This window comes from Lolium rigidum, chromosome 1, assembly GCF_022539505.1.
Source record: "Lolium rigidum isolate FL_2022 chromosome 1, APGP_CSIRO_Lrig_0.1, whole genome shotgun sequence".
In the NCBI taxonomy this organism is placed as follows: domain Eukaryota; kingdom Viridiplantae; phylum Streptophyta; class Magnoliopsida; order Poales; family Poaceae; genus Lolium; species Lolium rigidum.
In genome coordinates, this window is record NC_061508.1 from 146,752,657 (window position 1) to 146,777,798 (window position 25,142).

General features: G+C 45.9%; 3 protein-coding genes across 3 annotated transcripts; 1 reads left to right on the forward strand and 2 right to left on the reverse strand.

The window, feature by feature from the left end:
- The first annotated feature begins 2,156 nt into the window (after nucleotides 1-2,156).
- LOC124682543 (transcription factor MYB16-like) lies at nucleotides 2,157-4,174 on the forward strand. The gene is made up of 3 exons (XM_047217204.1): nucleotides 2,157-2,345; nucleotides 2,435-2,564; nucleotides 3,186-4,174. The coding sequence occupies exons 1-3, from the start codon at nucleotides 2,213-2,215 to the stop codon at nucleotides 3,988-3,990; spliced, it is 1,068 nt and encodes a 355-aa protein (XP_047073160.1). The 5' UTR covers nucleotides 2,157-2,212; the 3' UTR covers nucleotides 3,991-4,174.
- A 4,387-nt stretch (nucleotides 4,175-8,561) lies between these two features.
- Nucleotides 8,562-9,743, reverse strand: LOC124652337. The gene has a single exon (XM_047191363.1). It carries the CDS (start codon nucleotides 9,741-9,743, stop codon nucleotides 8,670-8,672), a length of 1,074 nt encoding a protein of 357 aa, XP_047047319.1. The 3' UTR covers nucleotides 8,562-8,669.
- A 2,734-nt stretch (nucleotides 9,744-12,477) lies between these two features.
- On the reverse strand, nucleotides 12,478-15,476 carry LOC124682708. Its single transcript, XM_047217348.1, has 7 exons — nucleotides 15,242-15,476; nucleotides 14,207-14,417; nucleotides 14,052-14,107; nucleotides 13,883-13,961; nucleotides 13,641-13,779; nucleotides 13,134-13,247; nucleotides 12,478-12,987 (listed from the first exon to the last, which is right to left on the reverse strand). The coding sequence occupies exons 2-7, from the start codon at nucleotides 14,377-14,379 to the stop codon at nucleotides 12,796-12,798; spliced, it is 753 nt and encodes a 250-aa protein (XP_047073304.1). The 5' UTR covers nucleotides 14,380-14,417; nucleotides 15,242-15,476; the 3' UTR covers nucleotides 12,478-12,795.
- Between the last annotated feature and the right edge of the window lie 9,666 nt (nucleotides 15,477-25,142).

Below are 25,142 nucleotides of genomic sequence, written 5' to 3' on the forward strand. Positions count from 1 at the left end.
CAGGCTTTACTTGCGACATTTCCTATGCTTTACTATGATTAAGTTTCAGGTAATCCATGCTGTTCTGAGTTCTCACGGTGACATTTCCTAGCATCTGGACCTAGACCGTTGCATGCATAGCACAAGGAAAGAGTTAGGGTCTGTTTGGTTTGTGGCCCTAGCTCACCCTACCAAAAAATTGGTGATGCCAAATAGCCGGTTCATTGCCAATTATTCGGCTGCCAATGGACTGCTTGCTCTTTCCTTTACTAAGTTTAGCCAAAAAATTGGCAGCCCATAGGTGGCAGAATCCCACGCCAAAAAAAATTGGCTAACCAATTTTGGTAGGACCATTGTAGGCACAATCCAAACGCACCCTTAACCCTGGTCATCGAAGAAATGGCTAAGATGTTGAAAGGTGTTACCAGTGCACAATAAGTTCTCGCAGTTGCAAGATGCAGTTGTATATTTGTTTGGCTTCGGGTAGCGAAGAAGTGGAGATGGGTTCCATAGCGTTTAACCCAACTACCCTAAGAAAAGGCAAGCAACCGTACCGACCAGAAAGTACGTTGGTAGATCAAACTATTTTCTGAAGAGTATCTCACACTTCACATTGAGGTACAGCTAAAGCAGTATAAGAGCTTCCAGTACATCAGTGGGGACGTTAACAGGTTTGCAGTTTGAACAGCTTCTGCTACAAACATGAGTGAAGTGCTGTCCCGTCGATACCGAGCTGCACAAGACGTACCTCAAGGAAACGTAATTTTGCTACACCGTCCGTTTGGTGCCATCAAGAGGTCTAGAGATCTGAGAGTATGAACCAATGCTCTAACTACAATCTAAAGATCTTTGGCACTTGTTTCTTTCTTTTCTTTTTGCGAAAAATTTCCTTCTGCATTTCGGTGGCATCCAAACTCTTCACTTTCTGCCACAAGAGAAAAGTGAAACAGGAAAGCTAAAACTAAGACCGTGCATAGCAACTAAATTCTATTATATTGTTCAATGCTTTAATCGTTTGTTTTATATAAGTTTTTCTGTTCATTTACAACATCTAGTATGGTTGTGCACTTGTGTCCACTGCATCATAAATTTATGATATGGTCCTCGAGAAGAAAATACAGCCTCCCAAATACATTTATAGTACTCAGCTGAGAATTATCTGCATACAGTATCGACAACTGTTCATCGGAGGCTGCAATCATATTCATTTCTCTTTCTTTCTTTCTTTATTTGAAAAAGCAACAATGCAATGATCTGACACCTCCGACATCTCACAAGTGCAATGAATTTGGTACCCTAGAAGACATCCATACTGCATAAGATGTTCTCGCTTTAGGTTCTACTACTACTATTTAATAATAATAATTATTATTATGGGTAATACTTTCAATTATTTACTCCAGTTTAGACTTCAGGTGAAAATAGAAACCATACGTAGGCAATTAGTGACATTATTGAAGATAGGTTCAAATCGAAGGATAGGTGTATCAGTACATACGGCATTTCTTATAGCAACTTCCACTTCATCTGTAGCTGCTCACCTCATTGGCCCATTTCCAGAGAAATTCTTGATTCCAAGCATTTGTGGACATTGCATATTACTCAGCGCATAGTTTCTACTTGCCTACTAAACAGCATACAAAAAGGATTTGCCGAACTTTGTCAGTAGGCAAAATAACTACGACTTGGTCACCCCCTTAGGCCCTTATATTTCCTCGAAACGTCCAAAGCTGAGTCCAAATTACTTCAACACGACCCACCCTCTAATCAAGCAAAAGATGAGGACCTTGAACTGCAACAACGAAGGGAAAAAAAACCTTTACCTTACCCTATCACCAACCTGGAATTGGTGTCTCCGTGGGGGTCCAGTCACCGTGAAGTTATTGCAGCTTTTAATTCATGGGCCATACCAATTGGACCTGGATGCTAAACTCACTCTCAGCTTTTTTTAGTCAAAACTCTTGCAGCAAGGATGAAGTCACTTGTTTCTTACTCTTTCCTTCCATTCTGTTGATCAGCAAGGAGCTGTGCATCTACTTGCAGCAAAATAAAACCATCAAAAGGGTATTTATGTCATGATAAGGCATGTGAAATTCAGTGCTGACACCTTCCTACCATGCTAATGATATATAGCTCCAACTTACCTTCTCCTCCTGCTCTATTTATCAGTCAGCTCCACTGCACTCAGTTGTCAGTTCTTGGCTTCGGAAAGGTAGCATCTTACACTACTCCAATGGGGCGATCACCATGCTGTGACAAGATCGGCCTAAAGAAAGGTCCATGGACGCCGGAGGAGGACGAGAAGCTTCTTGCTCACATCGAGGAGCACGGACATGGGAGCTGGCGTGCATTGCCCTCCAAGGCCGGTGAGTCTAGAAAAGCTTGAATTTCATCATATTGCAACGGAACAATGGCGTCCATGGAAGTTAGTGGGAATTCAACCAACATCTTGCAGGTTTGCAGAGGTGCGGCAAGAGTTGCAGATTGAGATGGACCAACTACCTTAGGCCGGACATCAAGAGGGGCAAGTTCAGCTTGCAGGAAGAACAGACCATCATCCAGCTTCATGCTCTTCTTGGTAACAGGTTTGTAACAGTGATGCATTTTACTCCAGAGTGTTACAGCACAGTTATCCACTTAAGTTCCTTTCAAAGTAGTAAAGATCCTTTTGTTGCTTTGTCATTAATGTCTTGCCTGCATTCCTTTTCGTGGCTAAGATCAAGTGCAGAGTCTGATCCTGTCAGAGTGCTGTCTGTCCATAGTAATCATGCATATGCATCCACTTCCATCACATCTGGAAGCAAATGGAAGACGAATAATATATCTATATGCCAGAATATTGGAAGACAATGTGATGCCAATGAAGGGGTCTATCTGAAGTTTGATATTTAAACACTTAAGAATTCGGTGCTACTGTTTGTGAATACTGATTAGTCAAACTCGTCCTTCGTAGTGCATTGTCTTCCTTTTGCGCATGCATCTTCCTGCAAGAGTTTATTACGTTGGATGCACCAAGCATTTGCGTTCTTATTCTGTCACCTCACTTTCCACCCAACTTCCGTGCATTCACAATTCTCCTGATTTCTGCACTCCCAACAAAGAATTTTGGCATTCTGTGCATTCTGTTGTCCAGCAGTATTAATGCAAGAATAAGTGTTCCTATACACTATGCTCAGCTCACAAACTTGCTTCCTGCAACTCTTCAGGTGGTCTGCAATTGCAACACATCTATCGAGGCGCACTGACAACGAGATCAAGAACTATTGGAACACCCACCTCAAGAAGAGACTGGCCAAGATGGGGATCGACCCTGTCACCCACAAAGCCACCAATGGAGCTCTCATAGGCACCGAAGACGTCAAATCAGCCAAGGCTGCAGCTAGCCTCAGCCACATGGCCCAATGGGAGAGCGCCCGCCTTGAGGCTGAGGGGCGCCTAGCTCGAGAATCGAAGATGCGCACAGCTACACCAACTTCAGTCCATGTGCAACCAACGAACCCGCCTGACTCAACTGCTTCCCAACGCCTCGGCATGTTGCATGCATGGCGGGGTGCAAAGCTAGACTTGGAGTCACCTACCTCTACACTGACGTTCATAGGTAGTAACAGTACCATGGTGCCAACCAAAGAGACCACCAGCCTAGGAATGTCTGAAAGCAACTCCACGATGTGGAACCAGAGAAGTGATGAGCTGGAGGGCGAAGAAAACGAGTGGAAGTTCATCAGCAAGCAGCAAGTGCAAGGACTGGAAGGCAAGGAGAGGGGAGGAGAAATCATTGGCTGTGCGGAGCCATGGTTCCCAGGGATGGTCAGTGTCGCAGCTGGCTTCACAGACATGCTGCTTGATGGATCCAGCGTGCATGATACATCAGAATGCTGGGGTGAGTCCAGCAATGGCCAAGCAGAGCACAGCAGCCAAGTCTCCGGAGATGGAGAGTGCAGCAACTACTGGAGCGGAATCCTCGGCATGGTGAACTCAGAGTTGCCATCCCAACCACCAACATTGCTCTAGGAAGGGGTACTCTGTAGATATTTCTCTGGTAGGACTTCCAAGAAAATCCATTGAATCATCCAAAGTCAGATGAAAATAAGAAGAGCACAACATATCAAGGCTACAACTACAAGCCTACAAGTCTGCAACTACTTCAACAGTTTGCGGTTTTCCCTCTTCATGTGTAGTAAAATAATTAGCTACTGTGAGGATGCAGTAAATAAACCATATTGTTTTCTGCTACCTTTTTTTATTGGTGTAAGAAGAACCAAAACAATTAGCTACTGTGAGGAGTAGCATCCAGGACCATAGCAGACACTATAATTAATGACCCAAGGACTTCACAGTTGTTAGCTCAACGCCCAAGTTGCCATGTCTCCCTTGCTTCAGTATCAAACCCAGAATGATTGACCCGTACTGTGTGGATCAAGTTTCGGTCCCCTCAGAGTCATTTTAGATGATTGTTTTAAAAAAATAAGGTGGCAAATCCAGCACTGAGATTTAGGAGTTACTCAGCAAAAGGAAAGTCCAATTTGATTTTTTCGCTGCATTTGGATACGCTGCAAGAAATGAACAAATTGACTCCAAAAAAACAGTTGGTCGCAATTTTTTTATGTCGAGCAAATGTAGAAACCATCAATAAAAAATAACATTAATCTATAATTTCGGTATTAAATCATCAGTTAAAACCTAAAAGATGAACAGTTACAGGAAGCATGAAAGATGAAAAGGCACAAAGATGACCACTGGGGCAGTGAAAGGTTAAGATCAAACTACAGGAGTAGCTTCATTTGCAGTTCTGTGTGAGGAAACACTAAGTAATAGTGGAAAATGAGAAGAAAAGAAAATTATCGATCAATACATGTTATACTGCACACATATAACATATCGATATAAGAGGTGCACTATTGACTCAAGAGAAATAGACGAGAACTTTTAACCTAAAATAAATGCCAAATATACTAGTATGATAGGGGAGTAGCTCATCTCAAATACAACGAAGAGACAGGGAAAAAAGGATACTGAAGCTACTACATGACAAAAAACATTATGACATACCGAAAGAGTTTATTTGCATTGTAACAGCATGGTGGCATTGTGTAGAGTAAAGAAGATGTGAACATACTAACTGGACGAGACAGGTGAGGGATGAAACACTTACCTCACAACGAAGGAAGTAAGGACATCCATGACCCCATCGAAATAACTATGTAACATCGCATTATTCAGGATAGTGGTGCAGGTTCTTCCATCTGCACATGGCTTTTAAAAACAGATCAACCTCCTGTGCTAGTGGAAGATTGTACTAATTGTTTAACACCATGGTTGCGTCCCTGAAAAGAAAGCTTGGGGATCTGCTGGGAAGCAGTTGTTTACCGCATCCTTTTTATGCCACTCACTGTCTAACTAACACGCTGGCCTGAAACAAACTTGTGAATGAGACAATGAAGAATTTTACAAAGTTTCTGTGGCATATAGCTAGGAGTTAACCCTAAGTTCAAATAAGGGCCAACTAACAACTGTTATCATGACGAAATTGCTAAATTGCACACATCATGAAGGAGGTCTTAATATGGATAATTAGACACTGAAACTCTACTGCTCTGAAGCTATGGCGATTCAATCGAGTTGTAAGCATTAATTTGCAATCAGATTGGAGAAAGCATTATCTGCAATCAGATTAGAGATTGCCAGTTCAGGATTACATACCAAAAGTAACTAAAAATAGTTTATTTTCAACCTTACAGAGTAAGTAAAATTTCAAAATACTGTAATAACAAAATCCTATAGGTTTGTACAAGTATGTCACGTGTGGGTACAATGGAATTTCCTCTTTCAAATACACCTAGTATAAAGAAAGACATTGCAGGATACAACTATCAATGGCAAATAAGGCAATTGAAAAATCCACTCTCAGATAAATTGCCATGATATTATGCAAACCTTTATACGACAATTACTAAAAGTCCAAAATAGTCGATTTTCAGCACAGCCATCTATTTCGTCGAATTCCTTTGTTAATAACCTTTTCTACCATGATATGCAACTTGTAAAAAAATGATATGCATACCAGGATCAAGAATTGATCAGTGAGAAAATTGATGCTGGCATCCAGCCATGTTAGTTAATAGGCTATGGACCGATACCAATAACCAATATAGGATGGTACTAGCAACAACAGACAAGAACTCATTGAAATTTCTGGGTACTTCAACCATACTAGCAAATGCACAAAGTTAGCGTTACTACATAGTTAGTTACTTAGTTTTATTTCAAGCTGGAAGGTCGCTAGCAATATATAAGGTAACAGCTCTAGCTTTCTGTGCAAGAGAATGAGCAAATACTAAGTAGCATAACATAAAACAGCAAATGAAAAATGATAAAACAGTTCCTACAAAATAATTCACTAAGACATTTATACAACTACAACACAATAATTATACATCTAACAACAAGTTATCCTGAGAAGCTGATAATGTGTACCTTCAGCAGCCAGCATTGTGTTACGCATGGATGCATGCACACGACAAATGTATACGATAAGATATTAGTTCAACTAAAAGCATTATGTTTTGTATTAACCTTTATTTGATATTGCAGATACTGTAATGCATATGATACTATTAATTTATTAAACACTTGAAAGTTAGCACAACACGATATCTACGACGATAAGATATTAATTTAACTAAAAGAATTATTGACTATTCCAAATTACCAGGGGAGTGCTTGGTATTTACCTTCGCTGGATATTGCAGACAGTGTAATGTGCATATGACACTATTAAAAACTTGAAAGGTAGAACACAACAAGGTTGAATAATGAAAATTCAGTCTGATTGTGGTCTTATCATGCTATGCACTTCTCTTCAGATATATCACATATCGAATCTATCACCATTCTAAGTAAGAAGGAACCCGTAAAAACAGGGATAACTAGATAGCTTACAAGGATGCATACATTATGCATGTACAAAAAATTACAAAATCATATGCATATACATTTTTTTGTCTGAAAGGGTTTTATTTTCCTATTTCCACTAGTACAAACCACCTCCATATGCATATACATTTCATCATGTAAGTGTAGATTCAAGTTGAGATTGACAATATACCAGATTATCTTACCCAAATAGTGTACAAATGCTGGTGGACATTGCATAAGCCCTGGTTCTAAGTGTAGTTTGTTAATAGCCAACTCATTAATTACACATATACAGGTATTTAACTGTTCAAATACGAGTTTTGTCCCTGAATTACTGTATATAAATACTCCCTCCGTTCCATATAGGGTGTATAGTTTTTCCGAAAGAAGCTCCAAAATATAAGGTGTATTGCGTATAACCACTTATTTGGACACTTTTTTACAGATTCGATTGCATTTTATTAACTCATGCAAACTCCTCTATTTTCTCAAAGCAACAATTCAGGGGTAATTTTGCCCAAAACTCGCGTAACTTGCCCGCAATGTGCGTTCTTAATTTCCGTGCCAAAAACTATACACCCTATATCTAGGAACGGAGGGAGTAGAAGATATGTGTTTGTACTATTTTGGAATTGTAAATATCTTCATCTTGTCAGATGCAGATGGATTGGATAAGTACAAAATCAAATCCATATGCATTTTTTTGTTGAACTTTTTTTATTTCTATTAATAGAAACCATAACCATATGCGTACATGCAGCAACGTGAAATTGTGGATACAAGTTCAGATTGATAGAAACTGCATCAGCCATGGTTCTAAGTGGAGTTTCTTAATAACCAACTCGCTATTTTACACATATACATATATTGAACTGTTCAAATACGAGTTTCCTTGCTGAATGGTTGATTTAATAGAACATATGTATGTGTATTCATTTGGGATTTTAATATCCTGATCTTGTTAGCTGCGAAGATTGGACATGATCATTATCCTTTTTCTAGCCACATATAACTCAGAGCCATAGAGACATAGATACATATAACAAATAAGTATCACGTCAGGACAGAAAATGCACCGGAAAGCTAACTGATACTGTGGTGGAACTGTTCCAATTTCTGCATATAGTTCCAGTCAACTGAGGGTTTAGCTTACCTTTTGGAGATTTTTATGCACTATCATTTCATGAGAAGGTAATTTGTAAGTTGTAAAGGCAATTAATCATCTAGATAGTTCTGGAATCCATGGACATTATTATGATTGCTTGCTTGTAGCCCGGTGGGCTCCTTGCAGGACAATTATAGAATGACACACTTTATCATCATTGTCAGATCCACCCCTACATACTATAAATTCTAGATCCACCTGTGATCATCAAGATATTCTCTAGCCAATATGGTGGTAAACCTTTTCGAACAACTGATAGTAAAACTTTTTATTAGGCAGAATATACAATCAGTGTCCAGACATGTCTCATCTGGTGTCGGTCACGGTTCAGGTCTGAGCATACAATTACTATTTTGCTAGATATCGTTGCTTCCCTAATGTACTCTGATAGAGGGTCCTTATTACTAGACTGTCTATCGTTGACTAGAGATATGGCGATAAGCAACATTAGGAAATGAAGAGCAGTACAATTACATTGCTGTCAAAAAGCACTGAAGCAGGATGAATCGAGAAATCAAATCATTTTTTTGTACCATGATCAGAATTATCAGATGAGCCATGCAGAAGTTGAGCATCAACATTCAGTGAAACATACACAAGACTCCTCACCTTACATGAGAAGAGCATCACACTTGTCAAACCTGGGAAGACCCTGACCCTCAGAATATGCCATCCCAATTGCAGCCTCGCCATCCTTCCCTACGCCCATGTAATACAGTCTCCAATCATACGGCCCATCCATTTGCACCAAGCACGGGGAGCCGACCCCAGCAGCATCCCACTCGTCATCCTCCTCCGATGGGTGCAGCACTGGCCACTCACTGCACCGCCTCCAATCCTTCAGCCCGTCCTCTGACACGGCCATCCCAATGCTCACCCGGCCACTCATGTCCGAACCCTCGTACACCATGACGTACCGACCAGCGGCACGGTCACGGACAACATGCCCCCGCCGCACCCCGCCTTCGTCGAACGACCCGGGCCCGCCCCCCTCGAGCACCTTCCCCACCCTCGTCCACCGGATACCGTCCCTGGACCTCGCCACCGCGACCGCGTGCCTCTGCGACATTTCGTCGAACGAGTGGTAGTACATCCTGAGGTCCCCCTCGGCGTGCATCACCACCTTGGGAGCCGCCGCGCAGCGCTTCTCCCAGCCCTGAGGGTGGTCCTCGCCGACGCCGAGGAGCGCGCCGGTGTGGTGGGCCCCCTCGATGCGCGCCCAGTGGCGGCCGTCCTGGCTGATGGCGAGGCCCGGCAGCGCGGCGACGTCCGCGGCGGGGAACGGGGACGCGAAGCGCTCGTCGTTGGAGCCCGTGTAGTAGAGCCAGTACACGGCGGAGGACGGGAAGCGGCGGGACGAGGCGTCGGGGCCGGAGATGACGAGGACGTCGGCGGGGCGGATGACGGCGGTGTCGAACACCCACCAGTCGGTGGAGGGCAGCAGCGGGTCGGGCGCGACGGGGGCGCTCCAGCGCAGGCCGTCGGGAGAGGTGGCGAGCGCGACGCGCGCGCCGGAGTTGTACCAGAGGAGCCAGTCCCCGGCTGGGAGGCGCTTGACGACGGGGGAGCCGGCGCCGCGGAGGAGCAGGCCGCGGGAGACGGCGGGTTGCTGGGTTGCGGCGTGGCAGCGGAGAGGGGAGACGGATAGGCAGCGCGGCGGCGAGAGGAGAGCGGCGGGGAGCATGGCGCCGAACATGACACGCGGCGGCGGTTGTGTGGGATTGGGACGGGCTGTCCCTTTTCCGGTGGGTTTGGATGGGTTCGTGCCGGAGGCGAGAAGCGGGAGACATGGGCCATCTGCTAGTTTCAATAAGTATTTTTTTGTTTGGTAATACGATTATAAATCAAAGACGAGATACAAAGTACGTATACACCGATCTTACAGATCTGAAAAGATAGGATAAACCTAAAATCAACGCCTATCCATCTTCTTTGGTACCACTGTAGCAGCCACCAAGGAAAAAATGAACAGATCACTTTTTCACCTGAGCTCGACGCGGCTCCATCGCTGATCATCAGCTTTTCGGACCTTCAATGTAGTTTGCCATAGGACAAACCATTGCCGTTGAAAGAATCAGACCAGGGCAGCATGTCCTTGGACACGCCATCGAACTTCAGCACTGGCACCCACGCACGACGATGTCAGAGTAGGGAACTAGAACCATCAGCCTTCAACCACGAACCCACCACAAGGTGCACCATCTTCCAGCTGTCACCAGTGCAGACCACCGTCTGCACGTACTCCTGGACGAATCCTCCCTGCTCTACCTTGGCACCGGAGACAACGCCGCAGCAACGGGGACAGAGCAGGAGGAAAAAACCATCTGATGGAGTCACCGCCGCCGCCTCGCCGACACCATCCATGAACCCTAAAGCCACCGATCTGAAAGATCGGCAAGCACACAGTGCCACCAACTCCAAGACGCCGCCATGAAGGACAACGCCGGTGTGGGAGAAGAGTTGAGGCAGATTTATTTACCCGGGCGCGACTTCCACAACCCCAACGGCGCGCCATGCCAGAGAACTCCTAGCCCTAAGTACCATGCAAAAAAGGGGTCCCCTTCCCTCCTACCGCCGGAGCAGCAAGCGGAAGGAAAGGGGCCCAACGTAGACGCCGGAGATTGGAGCAGAAAAAAAAAATTCCGCCGCCGCCGCCGGGGAGACGCGGAAGACCACTCCCTATCACAAAACGAATCTCCCGAACGTCGCTTGCAAGTAGTCCGGCTCTTTTCAATACGTAATTCAGACTGTCGCTTTCTACGTCCAACAGACGTATCAAAGGAAATACGCCCAGGTGCACAGCGCTTTGCCGCTTTCTACTACTACCAAATTTCTTAAAATACCTCAATTTCTGAAATACAGCGGAAATGAGGCAAAACACCATTCTACTCGGGTAAATTTACGGAGAACGAGCCCATTCCTAATCTATAGTTCTGTAAAAGGAATCCACTCGTCCATATTTGCACACAGCACACCCGCTCTTCTTAAAAGTTTAAGAGCTTCGAGCGCCATTTGCAGACACAACGGTCTTCTCGCTGTTTGGTTGCCAGTTGCCACCCTGAGCAACATGTCTGACCATTTTTCACGCCTGTGAGAGTATCCTGAGTTTGTTGGAGGAATTGCCTGATCAGGCACGCATCATACTCATGACCATGTTTGGTTGCCACCGGGAACCATGCCTGAACGGATACAAGATTCAGGCAGTGTTGGGTTCACTATTTGGCTCAGATTTGCCTGCCTCTGTTCATCAAACACATGATTTTTAACTGCACTGAACAAGTCCAGGTGTACAAGAATGCAATTATAATAGCTTTCAACAAGAAGAGCTGAGATAAAGTTTTCTTGAGGGCAGTTTTTGAAATACTAATAGTACGATATGATGCATTGTAAATAGATTGTCGACCAAATGGCAATGGCAAATTGCATCATCAGATTTTCATTTGAATCTTCACGTTCAGAACATTGAACAGATAAGTGACTTGCACACACAAGTAGTAACAGTTTTATTTGACATGTCTACAAGAAACAATTACTGAAGAAATCAGGTTCTGAATTCTACCCCGAATTTTATTATTCTCCTTTTGCCTCCCTTATCGTTTACCTGCTGATCAAGAGCCATACGCCGATACACCTCAGCTCGGTTAGCACACACTCAGCTACCCTGAGCTAGCTCCAACGCATTAAGATGCTTTGTCACATGCTTAAAATGCAAACCGCACATTCCCTATTCCTCGATATTAATCTAGCAAAAAAAGGTCCACAGAAACACATCATATATAATCACTGCTTTCATCAAAACAGAAACTAGTATGTTTTGAACCACCTGTGTTTGTCAGCTACAGACCTGACGGTAAAACACTTGTTATTCCCAACCAGTGCCTCATATGAATGCTTTACATGTCAGCGAACTCAACGGAAATTCTGGGAATTCAACCTCAGCGATACTTCATACCATTAGACGTAATCTCAGAAATCATAATAAAAAAAAGGAGTGCATGAGATATATCAATATAAGTACTGGAGACCTTTACTCTAAATATCCTAAATGTGGACTTCAAAAGTTAAAAATGGTTTGCATATTACCGCATTACTTCATTTTTATGCCATGGAGAAACTATAGATTATCAAGAAAAATCACAGAATGAAGCCCTTTAATTTTTTGTTGGGAGCACTACAATGGTTTACTTACACATGGCTTTAGCTCGTTGATAGGCATGCACAGAGATGCATTTGTTTTCTTCTAAGCAGGTGCATCGCTTAGTTCGGAATTCATTTGAGTGATACTCCACCGATGTTTAACAATAGAACGAAAGCCTTGACATGTCTGCTATAAGAAGTTTTCTTAATTTTCTTTCTTCTCATCAAAAGAAGAAAAAACTCAACTGAAGGCAACAGAAAGAGAAATGTCAACAATCAAATTGTGTCCATTATATTGAAATGCAACAACAGTAAAATAACATAAGTATGAAATACATTTACATTTCATCACGATATGTGAACAATAAGTACAATATATCATCTACAACAAATACAGGGACAAACTGATAACTAGTTTGTCTCACTACGAGAGAGAACTATACGTCTATACTCTTAGTAATCGTCCAAATTTTCTCGGCTAAATGTAAACCGATCACCTATGCAATGTGCAATGAACAATGTCGACAGGTTGATGAATAATGCCGACAGGTTGATGACAATTTTTCCGGGTGACAAGAAAACGTCACCTTAATATACCATCATTCAAGAAGCTTATTGCATGTGCAGACACCCAACGCTGCAGCTAGATGCCATGCTGCGTGGATGTAGGGGGTCTCCGGGAAGACATCATCTGCTATGAACAGCGCACCACCAAGAAGAGATGACATCCTGTGCAAGTTATGAGCCGTCTTGAGCTCTGGTTCTGTCGATGCTCGTTTCGCGAATGAAACCTGAGGCAGAAGATAACACTTGTAGGTCATTAGAGGGAAACATCATACATCATAGACGGATATGTTAAGAACTGAAGAAATAAATCCTCCCAACGCTAGTCTATTGCTCTCAAAGTAGCATGGCAGAAGCTTAGAAGAATACTTGCCTCCATCATCCCAGTGTGGATGGCTGTGACCATCAAGGGCTGGAAAGGTAGGAGCAATGTCGATGCGGCCATTAGTAATTTTGGATGCTCATTGCGAAGCGCTCTTGTTAAACACTGTGTGAAACATGTCTTGTTACAATACACAGAAGATCAAATAGTTGCCATAAGAAGTTACAGTCATATACTGATATACTCACAATCTAACACTACAACTACAAATAGCAAGGTTTAAGAGTATAAGCTAAAAAATAAGAACTGCGGCAGTGCTGACGTATCAATATACAAACGTTAAGCAGGTTGTCACATGCAAACTTTGTAATATTCAAGTAGTAGATCATAAGGTCAAAATTTTACAATATTGAGATAATACTGAAGCTTTAGTTATTCAGCAGAATGAACAAATCGAGTTTGGTTATATACATTTCACAGTTTTTCTTGCTGAATATGCATCTATAAAGAGAGCATAAATTACGGTTTACCATTATTCTATAAACATATCTTACTTACTAGTGTTGTGGTGGCAATCATTGTGTAGTCTGCCCAGCGCATGTATTTTCTAATTTCTCCTCTTGAAGTATGATACAAGCTAGATGCAACTCCAACTCCTATTAGTGAGTTAGCATAAAGTGCAGTATTCAAGGTCTTTCTGCAGAACTGGCACACGGCTGTTAGTTCAAAAATGGTCATCCAAAATGCAATAAGAAGGCAACCTTTAAAGAAGCAACTTAGTGGTTGAGAGATGCACTTGCCTTGGTGTCTGCAGTCCAAGAACAATGAAAGGAAGCGATGTGACAACATTAGCAATAGTTTCACCTACATGTTTATCACCTGGTTCAAAATAATAATAAAAAAAGCTGTTAAGTTACCAAACGAGATACTACATTGATTTGTCTGGATGATGTAATTTGTTAACCATACATGAGAGACTACAGTGAATAGGCTTCAGGCATGGGGGTCTTTGTTGCCAGAGTTGCCTGCAGTTACAAGACAAAGCATTAACTAATCCACAACTATTTCAGACAGAATTAACAGTTTCCTGGATGGAGCTCATAATGATGGCTCCAAAACCCTACCTGATTTGCAAACTTCGAGTCAAGCCGACGCCCTCCTGCTGCTCCCTAGTTGAAGCATCCATGATGCTTGTTTTGACAGCTTCATCATCACTGTACGGTGACCGGCCCGCAAGTTGTACCCCGTAGAGGCCATCCAGACCCCCAGAAGGTCTTCGATCTGTCTGAACTAACATTTATTTTACCCGGCGTGTAAGCAGAACAGACAATTTTCCTGTGGGCAAAAGAGTTGGGTTGAGACGTTGTTTAAGATCCAGGGGCAAAGCCTAGTCTACACAAGACAAAGAAGCAGTAGCATGTATGTAGAGTATGCAAGTAACATATTTTCATAACTCTAGCCTCAACATAAGCACCACACAGAGTTCAAATTTGGTTCCGTTTACCACTCCGTAGTACTTGTACTCATCTACTCCCTCCAATCCTTTTTTAAATTGACTTGGATTTAGGACAAAGTTGTACTAAAAGGAATCGGAGGGATTAGTTACTAGCCCAACATTGCACAACAGGGTTGACGTTTGGAGTTTGGGCTTCATAATGCAAACACGGTTAGCTTCCCGACGAGCGACGAGGTTCATGGATTAGGTCCAAGCTACCGAGTCGTTCGCCTACAGTTCACAAACAGGACGACACTGATCACTTGGGTGGCTCACTCCACACCACTCCTAACAGGAGGGTAGTAAACCAACAGCGATTGAGTTATCGAAACGTCTAACCACCGTTTGTTAGCAACAACGGACGGAAAAGAAATGATAAGCTACGGCAGCCAAGCAGAGGAATTGTTTTCCTTGGATACAAGACGGAGCACTGCTCATCGGTAGCTCGACATCATTCAGCAACTGCAGAATATGCTGAAAAAATGCAACCCCCAAAATTGAGCGGCGGTTCTCTAAGAAGTTACAACAAATTCTGATGCTTGCCCCAAAACCTTGGTAGGATTATTAGCAGGTCAGGCACAAGCTTAAGATTCTTTTACTTGTAAATGAACGCGAATGGACATGCTGGACGGAGTAAATCGGCCAGGGAAGATCAGAAGAGCACCTTGGCACTGGGAAGCTGCCGGGCCGCCGCCGCGACCTCCCGAACTACTCGTACCTAAACCGCGCGATTCCTCCTCCTTCCTCCGACAAGAATGGAGAACAGGAAGGGGGAGTTGGGGAGAAAGGGCAGAAGATTTGGAGGATGGGAGGGGAGGAGGTTGCCGAATCCGACAGGATCTTCCTCTCCCGTGGGGAAGAAGAGGACGTCTCTGTGCGACCTCTGCAATCTGTAGCGCTCGGGGGTCGGAATATTCGCACCTTCCGGCCCAGGTCCCCTCCGGAGTCCCTCTCATCACTGAAACTGGCCCTTTCGCCCGGGTTTGTCGCTTGCTTCCCGCCGAGGCCCGCGGTGGTGACGGTCTCGGAGAAGGGCCTCCCGCGGGACGAATGCAATCGGGCCAGGGCCCATCAATCTGATGACTTCATGTTCTCGCTGCTCGTGTGGTTTTCATGTAGTACCACTTCGAAAAGATCGACCTTCGCAAACGAAAAAATTCAATCCGCAAAACATACGAGCGAGCGACGCGTGGCAAGCCCGCCCAAACACCAGCGCGCGACCCACGAACACCCCAGCGCGCGAGTACAGATGCGTCATCTCAGCGAATACGCTCGCCCACCACGGCTAAGAGCATCTTCAGCCGGCGTCCCCCAAACGGAGCCGAATCGAGCGTTAGAGGATGTGTTTTCTTTGTGCCGCGTTTGAGAGACATCGCTCACTAGTGCATCCCCCAAACGTCGCTCCCAAACTTTTTTATAGGGTTATCAAAAACACAACCATTTAATAAATATAGCATATAAATAAATATGTTTGCCGAGATTGTTTTCAAATTAAAATACAACAAACAATTAAACAAATGTAATAAATGGGGTTAGATCAAGGTGCCGCGACATTTGCTGATAATCCTTTGATCCTCCACATATGCTCAATGAGATCATTTTGAAGTTGCTCGTGAATATTGCTGTCACAGATCTCTGCGTGCATGGCGAGGAAATCAGCAAAAATCTGCAGGCAACTCAGGATCAACCTCCGCAACAGGGTCTGACACTCATAGAACATGTGTCCTGACATAATTCTTGCGGTCATCCTCGATGATCATGTTGTGCATGATCACACATGTTGTGCATGATCACACATACATCACCTCCCACATTTGATCGTGAGACCAGCTTAGAGCAAGGTACCGGACAATTGCAAATTGAGCTTAAAACACACCAAATGCCCGCTCGATATCATAGAGGCCAGGTCACCTAGTTTGCATTAGGATCGCTTATATTTTCGCATGTACTGATGAGGACATCCCTACCACACTACCTCTGTCATTGCAAGATGAAGACGTTCCTACTGTGAAGTTCAAGTCCAATGAAGTTAGGATTGGGACCAATGACACGAGCTCGTGTGAAGCTACTTAAACAACAGGTGAATTTATTCCTATGTGATACTTTGATCGATGAGAACTTTATACTGCCTAAGTCCTAGTACTTATGTATGATCAGGTATGAAGAAGAAGCAAGCATCGCACGAGGTGGAGAGGAGCAGCTGGACAAGAAGCTGGACCTGAAGCTGGACATGGAACTGGATATGAAGACATCCCATGGACGCACGAGGGAGGAGCGGGAGGCATGCGCGAGAGGAGGAGATGTTCAGGCCGGCGCCCAGCCCGATCAACCGGCCGTGCCGCCGGACCACCCGACCTCAGGCCCGGTCCGACCGGCTGTCCCGCCGGATCCATCCAGTCCAAACCGGATTTTCCGCCTGTGCCAACCGGGCGCCATCCAGTAAGCCTGGCCGCCTGGCCCGGTTGCCAGCCGGTCCCTGGCCCGGCCCAAACCGGACCGGCCGGTCCCAGGTCCGGTCGATCGGCCCCCAGGTCGGCCGTGTCCGAATCTGTCTCGACCAGATCCCGATCTGGGTCGGTTATTCTTGTAGTTTTTCGACCTGAGATCGTCCTGAACCCCTATATAAGTGCCCAGGACGCCCCCACAATAGCTTTAGACCACGTTTAAGATAAACCCTAGTTCATAGTTAATTGCTTTGCAACTCTATTGAATCCCTACAACATATTGCTTTGATTTGGTGTAAACTCTGAAAGTCTTGTGTGATCTGCTGTTCCATTGGGAATTAGAAGGTTGCAACTTACCTCTTCGTGGTCGGCGGCTACGTGCGCAAGTGTGTGGAGTTGCGAATATCTTGCAGGGTTGAGAGCTGTTGCATTGGCGATAGGGACCAATCGAGAGATCTCATTGCGTCATACAAGTTATCAGCCACTTCATCAAGTTATCTCCGACGCGTTCATCCCGTGATCATCATCACCACCGTTGCTTACTGAGAAGATCAGACCACCCCTTATCATCTTGGTATCATATTTCAGTGTTTCCTCGGTAAGCCATCCACAATCCACCCCATAGTTGAGTTGTGAGTGTTTTCCTATCCAGAAAAAGCCAAAAATATTAGGGTTAGGGTTTGCCATAGCCTTAGATTGCACTAATTTCGAGTTTTAGTTGCTTTTCGTAGTTGTTTTTGCGTATCTTTTTCTTCCATCTAGAATTGTTAGGGTTTGTGTTTCCGCTTTCATCTAGAGTCGGTTTTTGTTGCTCCGAGTCCACATAACATACAGTGTGTTTGTCCAAACCATAGCCACAACCTTTCGATATAAGTGACTAGGAACTTTCCCAGAAGAGACTAGTTTTACCGCTCGATAGGCTACTCATTAGGGTTTTGGTGCTTTGCATTATCTGTTGGCCGTGTTATCCAGGAGTTGAGTCATAAAAAAAACAAAAATTGAAAAGAATCAAAAAGAGCTACATAGTTGTGTGTGATAAAAAGAAAATTCCAAAAGGAAAAATGAAGTGCTAGTAGAATCAAGTGAAGGCCTAAGTTTTCTTTACTGCACCTGTAGTTGAGCAATCTTGTGCCTGTTCCTTTGAGCTTTGCTAGCGTCTCTCGAGTGCATTGCAACCTTTTCATCCATATAGTTGCATTGCCACATTTATCGCCTTGTGTGAGTATCATTGATTGTCTACGATCAGCGCTAGAGCTTGTTAGGCTGGTGCCAATGGGGGCGGTAGTGGAGGCGCTACCGCCCGAGGCGGGGCGAGAGGCAGGCGGGAGAGGGGCGAGAGGGCAGCGCGGGGTGGTGGCGCTGGCGCCGGGCGCTATCGCCCGCTACCACCCGGCTACCGCCCGCGCTGGGGGCGAGAGGGAGGCGATAGGCGGGCGATAGGCGGGGCGGCGCGCTGGCAGCACGGGGCGAGAGGCGGGGCGAGAGTGAGGGGCTGAGGTGGCGCGATCTGATTGGTCCACCTCAGCTAGCCGTTGGGGTAGCCGTTGCTGGTTCAAAAACCCCCTATAAATACCCCCATATGGTTTCACTCATTCCACACCTCACTTCATCTCCTCCACTCTCCATTTCCACTCCTCTCAACGCCATGTCTTCGTCTAGCAGCAGTTCGAGCGACGGAATGGAGGGTGATATGATCGCTGCATTCCAGACTGAGTATGAGGAGGAGATGATCAACGAGGAGCCGGAGCCAAGACGGCTGCGACGCTGCCGAGAGTTCATCAGGCGTGATCGTCTGGGTGCCCACGATCGGCTCTTCGAGGACTACTTCGCCGACGACTGCAATTATCCTCTGAGCTACTTTCGGCGAAGGTAACGGATGAGACGATCCCTCTTTTTGCGCATTGTGGATAGATTGGGTGAATACTCTCCATATTTCACCCAAAGAGTTGATGCTCTCAACCGTGCTGGTTTTTCTCCCCTGCAAAAGTGTACTGCGGCTTTGCGTCTGTTAGCTTATGGAGCCGCTGCAGATACAATAGATGAGTGGCTTAAGTTAGCTAGACAAACTTCATCAGATTGTCTAGATAGATTCTGTGAAGGCATCATTGACTGTTACGGAGAGACGTTTTGCCGTCGACCAACTGTCGAGGATACTCAGCGTCTGTTAGCGAAAGCCGAGGAGCGTGGCTTTCCGGGCATGTTAGGGAATATCGACTGCATGCATTGGCAGTGGAGGAACTGCCCAGTGGCTCATGCTGGTCAATTCACAAGGGGAGACATCAAGCACCCTACCATAATCTTAGAAGCCGTTGCGTCGTATGACCGTTGGATCTGGCATGCCTTTTTTGGAGTGGTCGGGTCCAACAACGACATCAATGTACTCAACCAGTCGACATTGTTCACTGATGTGCTTAGGGGAGAAGCACCCGTAGTGAACTTCACGGTGAATGGACACGAGTACAACTATGGTTACTACCTTGCCGATGGCATCTACCCCTCCTGGCCGGTGTTCATGAAAGGTGTTACTCTTCCACAAAGTGAAAATCAACGAGTGTTCACTGCTGCTCAATCAGCTTGGCGCAAAGATGCCGAGTGTGCCTTTGGAGTGCTGAAGGCTAGGTTCAACATTCTAGCTGTTCCGGGACACTCCTACTCGAAGCGTACTCTTGGGTTGATCATGCGTGCATGTGTCATTCTGCACAACATGATCATCGACGATGAGCGTGGTACAAATTTGGAGAACAACTATGAGACAGTTGAGTCCAATGTCGGCCCTGCAATACACAACCATGCACCACCAAGCCTAGCAGCCAGGATTCAGATGGACAACGAAATGAGGGACTCACCGATGTATACACAGCTCCAGCATGATTTGATTGAGCATGTGTGGGATAATGCCTAGATTATGTAATTTTTTCAAATTTTTATGTAATCTTTTCAAATTTTTATGTAATTTTTTTATGATGTAATCGGTAACAATTTTAGTTCAATAAAATAATTTCCTTGCATTATTTTTAATGTTGTAATCCGAAAAAGAAATGCTGATGTCGAGGAGAGAGAAAAGCTGATGTGGAGGAGAGAGAAGTGAGAGCTGGCACTATAGCCCGTGCACTGGCACCGTGGGGTGAGAGTGGGGTGAGAGTAAGGAAAAAAGCTGACGTGGCGGGTGAGAGTGAGGCTATGCATTGGCACCAGCCTTATTGGTGCAAATAGGTAGCCCACCTACAGCCCCACATATACCCTGCTTTATCGTGTGATTGTTCTTATACCCTTGATATTCGCTTCGCTACAGCCGTGCACTAGTCATCACTACAAATGGTAAGCAATACTAATTCACTTTGGAGCGGTAAGATTTCCTTTTCTTATCAGTTTTGAGTGAGTTGTGAGAGTACCACCATATATATTTGTTTTAGTGCACTAACCTACTAACCATGTCTTCTAGTGATGAGAAAATTGTTAACCAGAAAAACAAGGATGCCGTTGATGTGATGACATTGTTGCGGTCAGAAACCCACCGGCGGGCAGCGACTGGCAACACCGTAGAGCCGGGAACAACTAGGGCTGCGGCTGGCCCCAGTCCCTCAGAGCGACGGCCCGCAAAGCCTTCTGGTCACACGTCCGATGCTGTCGCAAGGGCGTGCCACCTGACCTATACCTAGTCAGGAAGGTGTTGGATGATGCCTCGCTTAGTTTCTCGCATGGCATACACGTAAACATTAAATACGAGCCTCGATCGGCTCTCGAGTTGTCTCGTGAATCGGCTCAAAGAGCCGATCCACCCATGATTCGCACGAGGTGTACAAATATATGGTGGTCCTGCTTGATCAAGATAAAGCTAAAGCGATCTACAACGATTTAGGGTTTTCACCGCATAATCGGATCATCCTACTCACGATTGGGCCTCGCGTACGGTGACCGTAAGCCGATCCTAGACAGGGCCTAAAAACCAAAACGAGGTTGATCCCCGGAACATCCTGTCTAGGGCTAGCAAACTCCACCCTACACGCCGCTGGATCCTCCAACCCTTTGTAGGGCCTAACTATTGCGGATATTAAACTAATCCTTGTAGAACAAGGAGCAACCGTAACGGATCGGATCTACTAAACAATGATCAAGCGGGTGCCGCCCCTACACCTAAGATAGGTGTAAGGGCGGCTAGATGTATAAGGGTTGCACTACGACAAGCATATGATACGAAGAACAATGCTAACCCTAACACATCTAAGATAACTACGTTGCTCGCCATCAAAAGGCTTCAAGCACGAGCAACGCATGAACAACGTAATAAGCTTGTGCTGCCTAGATCGCAAGATGCGATCTAGGCAGCATGGTGCTTACCAGGAGAAACTCTCGAGACGAAGGAGTTGGCGATGCGCCGAGATTTGTTTGTGTTGAACGTTGGTTGTTGTTTATTCCATAAACCCTAGATACATATTTATAGTCCAAGGGACTTTCTAATTCAGGCGTGCACCTAACCGTGCACGGGTCAAACTCTATCTTCTACTTCTAAGATACGACCTACTATATTACAGATACACGGGCATGCTAGCCCAAACTTTACATATAAGGCCGATTCACGTATTTCTTCCGTATATAATCTTTAAGATTATCTTGATCGCGGCCCACCTCTGACCTGGTCAAATTCTGGTGATAACACATGCCCCCCTGGTTTTGGAAATGACATTTCCAAAATCATTACGCTTTTCTTTCGTCGGGTCATGTCGTGGCAGAGCAGAGCTGCCGCAGAATCTTCCATCATCTCGCCTCGCCTCCTGGGCTTCTCTGCACGAATTGATAATTTCGGCATCACGTCCTCGAAAATCGTCCCGGCATTAAATCTCCACTACACCCCCTTTATTTATCTGTACCGAACGGTTCGCCACTTCATCCCTTCGACCACGGGGTGACTGCAATCTTGGTCAAAGCTCAAATAAGCCGATGTCAGCGCATCAAGCCTTCATGATCTATCCTTCATCCTTTCGATTAATGAGTTTGAGTTCCACCGGATCACCACCCTTGACGAAAATCGCGGCGCAGGACTAGCCGATGGCCCCCAATCGGCTTTCAAAAACAGAGCATCCACCAGGCCAGCTGCCCCCCGAGTCTCAGTCAAGGCGAAACAGAGACGAGGGCACATCATTCAGACAAATGGACCTGGGCTAGATCATGTCTGAGAGAACTATCATGCAGAGCCAGCTAGAGCCGATCACCCTTCCTCCATTGAAAGTCGATATTGCAGATGATCACACAACGGCCCAGACGTAGAACTCCTCTGACACAGATCTAGAGACCCTTGCGTTTTGCACATGCTGCTGGTAGATCCCACGCTTTGTCCCTTACATATCATGCGCAGTATTTTTTTTTACGGGCCGATTTTTCTATCGGCCCCAATGCCTCACTGCACATGTATCGCACATGCTCATCTGATTAGGTGCCCCCCGCGCCGATTCTGTCAGGTAACTGCTGAAATCGGCTTCTGTGACTAACCAAGGTTTTACTGCGCATGTCCATCCGATTAGGTGCCCCCTCCGAGCCGATTCTGTCAGGGAACTGCTGAAATCGGCTCTGTGGTTCGCCAGGGCGCTATGTGTGAACATCGGCTTGATTAGGACCAGTGTGGACTTCTTCTAGCTCATTAGCCGATGTAACCCCATTTCCCATTAGATTGGCGTTGAACCCAGGCAGAATGGAAGGTGAGGATATGTTATCACCAGAATTTGACCGAGTCAGAGGTGGGCCGCGATCAAGATGGACTTGAAGAATATATATATAGAAGAAATACGTGAATCGGCCTTACATGCAAAGTTTGGGCTAGTTTGCCCTTGTATCTGTAACATATTAGATTACGTGTCGGTTAAGAGTTAGAGTTTTACCCGTGCACGGTTAGGTGCACGCCCACGTTAGAAAGTCCCTTGGACTATAAATATGTATCTAGGGTTTATGGAATAAACAACAACCAACGTTCAACACAAACAAATCTCGGCGCATCACCAACTCCTTCGTCTCGAGGGTTTCTCCGGTAAGCACCATGCTGCCTAGATCGCATCTTGCGATCTAGGCAAGCACAAGCCTACCCACGTTGTTCATGCATTGCTCGTGCCGAAGCCTTTTTGATGGCGAGCAACGTAGTTATCTTAGATGTGTTAGGGTTAGCATTGTTCTTCGTATCATATGCCGTCGTAGTGCGACCCTTATGCATCTAGCCGCCCTTACACCTATCTCAGTGTAGGGCGGCACCCCGCTTGATCATAGTTTAGTAGATCTGATCCGTTACGGTTGCTCCTTGTTCTGCAAGGATTAGTTTAACATCCGCAATAGTTAGGCCCTACAAAGGGTTGGAGGATCCAGCGGCGTGTAGGGTGAAGTTTGCTAGCCCTAGAAAGGATGTTCCGGGATCAACCTCGTGTTGGTTTTTAGGCCCTGTCTAGGATCGGCTTACGGTCACCGTGCGCGAGCGCGAGGCCCAATCGTGAGTAGGATGATCCGATTATGCGGTGAAAACCCTAAATCATCGTAGATCTTATTAGCTTTATCTTGATCAAGCAGGACCACCATATATTCGGACACCTTGTACGAATCATGGGTGGATCGGCTCTTTGAGCCGATTCACAGGATAACCTGAGAGCCGATCGAGGCTCGTATTTAATGTTTACGTGTATGCCATGCAGAAACTAAGCGAGGCATCATCCAACACCTTCCCGACCAGGTATAGGTCAGGTGGCACGCCCTTGCGATAGCATCGGACGTGTGACCAGGAGGCTTTGCGGGCCGTCGCTCTGAGGGACTGGGGCCAGCCGCAGCCCTAGTTGTTCCCGGCTCTACTGTGTTGCCCGTCGCTGCCCGCCGGTGGGTTTCTGACGTCAACACATTCTGGCACGCTCGGTGGGACCACCTTCGACATCCACCACATCGCCATCTACATCCGAGATGGCGGAAAGCACTCCGGTCAAGTACGAGGATCCGCTCGATGAGCTCAAGAAGAAACATGACGAGATCAAGGCAACCCTCGAAGCCGAACTCATCTCGCTCTTTCCACGTAACCCGCTCCCATGGCGTCGGTGGAAGGGGTTCACACCTGAAGGCGCACTCGATGGAGTGGACCTGTCCGCCCCGTCGAAGAACGCACCAGGTCGCCGCGTCAGGAAATCAACTACATGGTGGCTCATTCGCTGCACCGCCACTCGAGAGCCTCGGTGAACACTTTGGAGCGTGTCGCTCCGCGCGTGGTCCAGGAAATCATGAGCCACCGGTATTCTCCGTCGGGACCAGCTCGGGGACTTTCAAAGGAGAGATGCCACTCCAGCCCCATCCTCCGCTGCCGTTCGCATGGGCAGCACCGGAACTGCCGAACTCATCGGCATACGTCGTCTACAAGATTGGTGGTGATCCTAGTGACTACCAATTCCTACTTGAGGCACCCAAGGATATCCCGCACGGATACGCGTGCGGATACGTACCGCATCGCAATACCCGGGCACTCTCGAACCAGGTTGCGACAAGCAGGGGCCTCCGGAACAGCGAGGAGGAACGTCGGGAGCAGATCTTGAGAAGCAAACGTGGCTAGCTAAGTACGCCACTCCGACAAACCTCCGAGCCCAGCTCCCGCAGCTTGGCTTAGAACCGGAAAAGCAAGCATGGCTGGTTAAGTATGCCACCCCGGCGAATCTTCGTGGTTCGACACCTTCAGCCATCACCGCGGATCAGATTTGTGCAATCTCGAAAGATCGGTTCGGCATGATGCCGAAAAGGAAGACGTTCGGCTATACCAAGCCGTACCCCAACGACTACGAACTGATCCCGCTACCACCCAAATATCGTCTCCCGGACTTCACAAAGTTTAGTGGATCGGATGGTTCCAGCTCCATCGAGCATGTGAGCCGATATTTGGCACAGCTGGGCACGATCTCAGCATCAGACGAGTTGCGTGTGAGGTTCTTCGCACAGTCCCTCACAGGATCGGCTTTCGGGTGGTACACATCGCTGCCACCGAACTTCATCCGGACTTGGAAGCAGTTGGAAGAGTGATACGTCTCCAATGTATCGATAATTTCTTGTGTTCCATGCCACATTATTGATGTTATCTACATGTTCTATGCACACTTTATGTCATATTCGTGCATT

Excerpts from the sequence above, each read along its gene's own strand:
- LOC124682708 (XM_047217348.1), bottom strand. The coding sequence starts at position 14,379 with ATGTTAGTTCAGACAGATCGAAGACCTTCTGGGGGTCTGGATGGCCTC. Across the intron at positions 13,962-14,051 it reads TATTCACTGTAGTCTCTCAT|GTGATAAACATGTAGGTGAA; the intron begins GTATGGTTAACA and ends ATTTTGAACCAG. Across the intron at positions 13,780-13,882 it reads CTTGGACTGCAGACACCAAG|AAAGACCTTGAATACTGCAC; the intron begins GCAAGTGCATCT and ends CCAGTTCTGCAG.
- LOC124682543 (XM_047217204.1), top strand. The coding sequence starts at position 2,213 with ATGGGGCGATCACCATGCTGTGACAAGATCGGCCTAAAGAAAGGTCCA. Across the intron at positions 2,346-2,434 it reads TGCATTGCCCTCCAAGGCCG|GTTTGCAGAGGTGCGGCAAG; the intron begins GTGAGTCTAGAA and ends AACATCTTGCAG. Across the intron at positions 2,565-3,185 it reads CATGCTCTTCTTGGTAACAG|GTGGTCTGCAATTGCAACAC; the intron begins GTTTGTAACAGT and ends GCAACTCTTCAG.
- LOC124652337 (XM_047191363.1), bottom strand. The coding sequence starts at position 9,743 with ATGCTCCCCGCCGCTCTCCTCTCGCCGCCGCGCTGCCTATCCGTCTCC.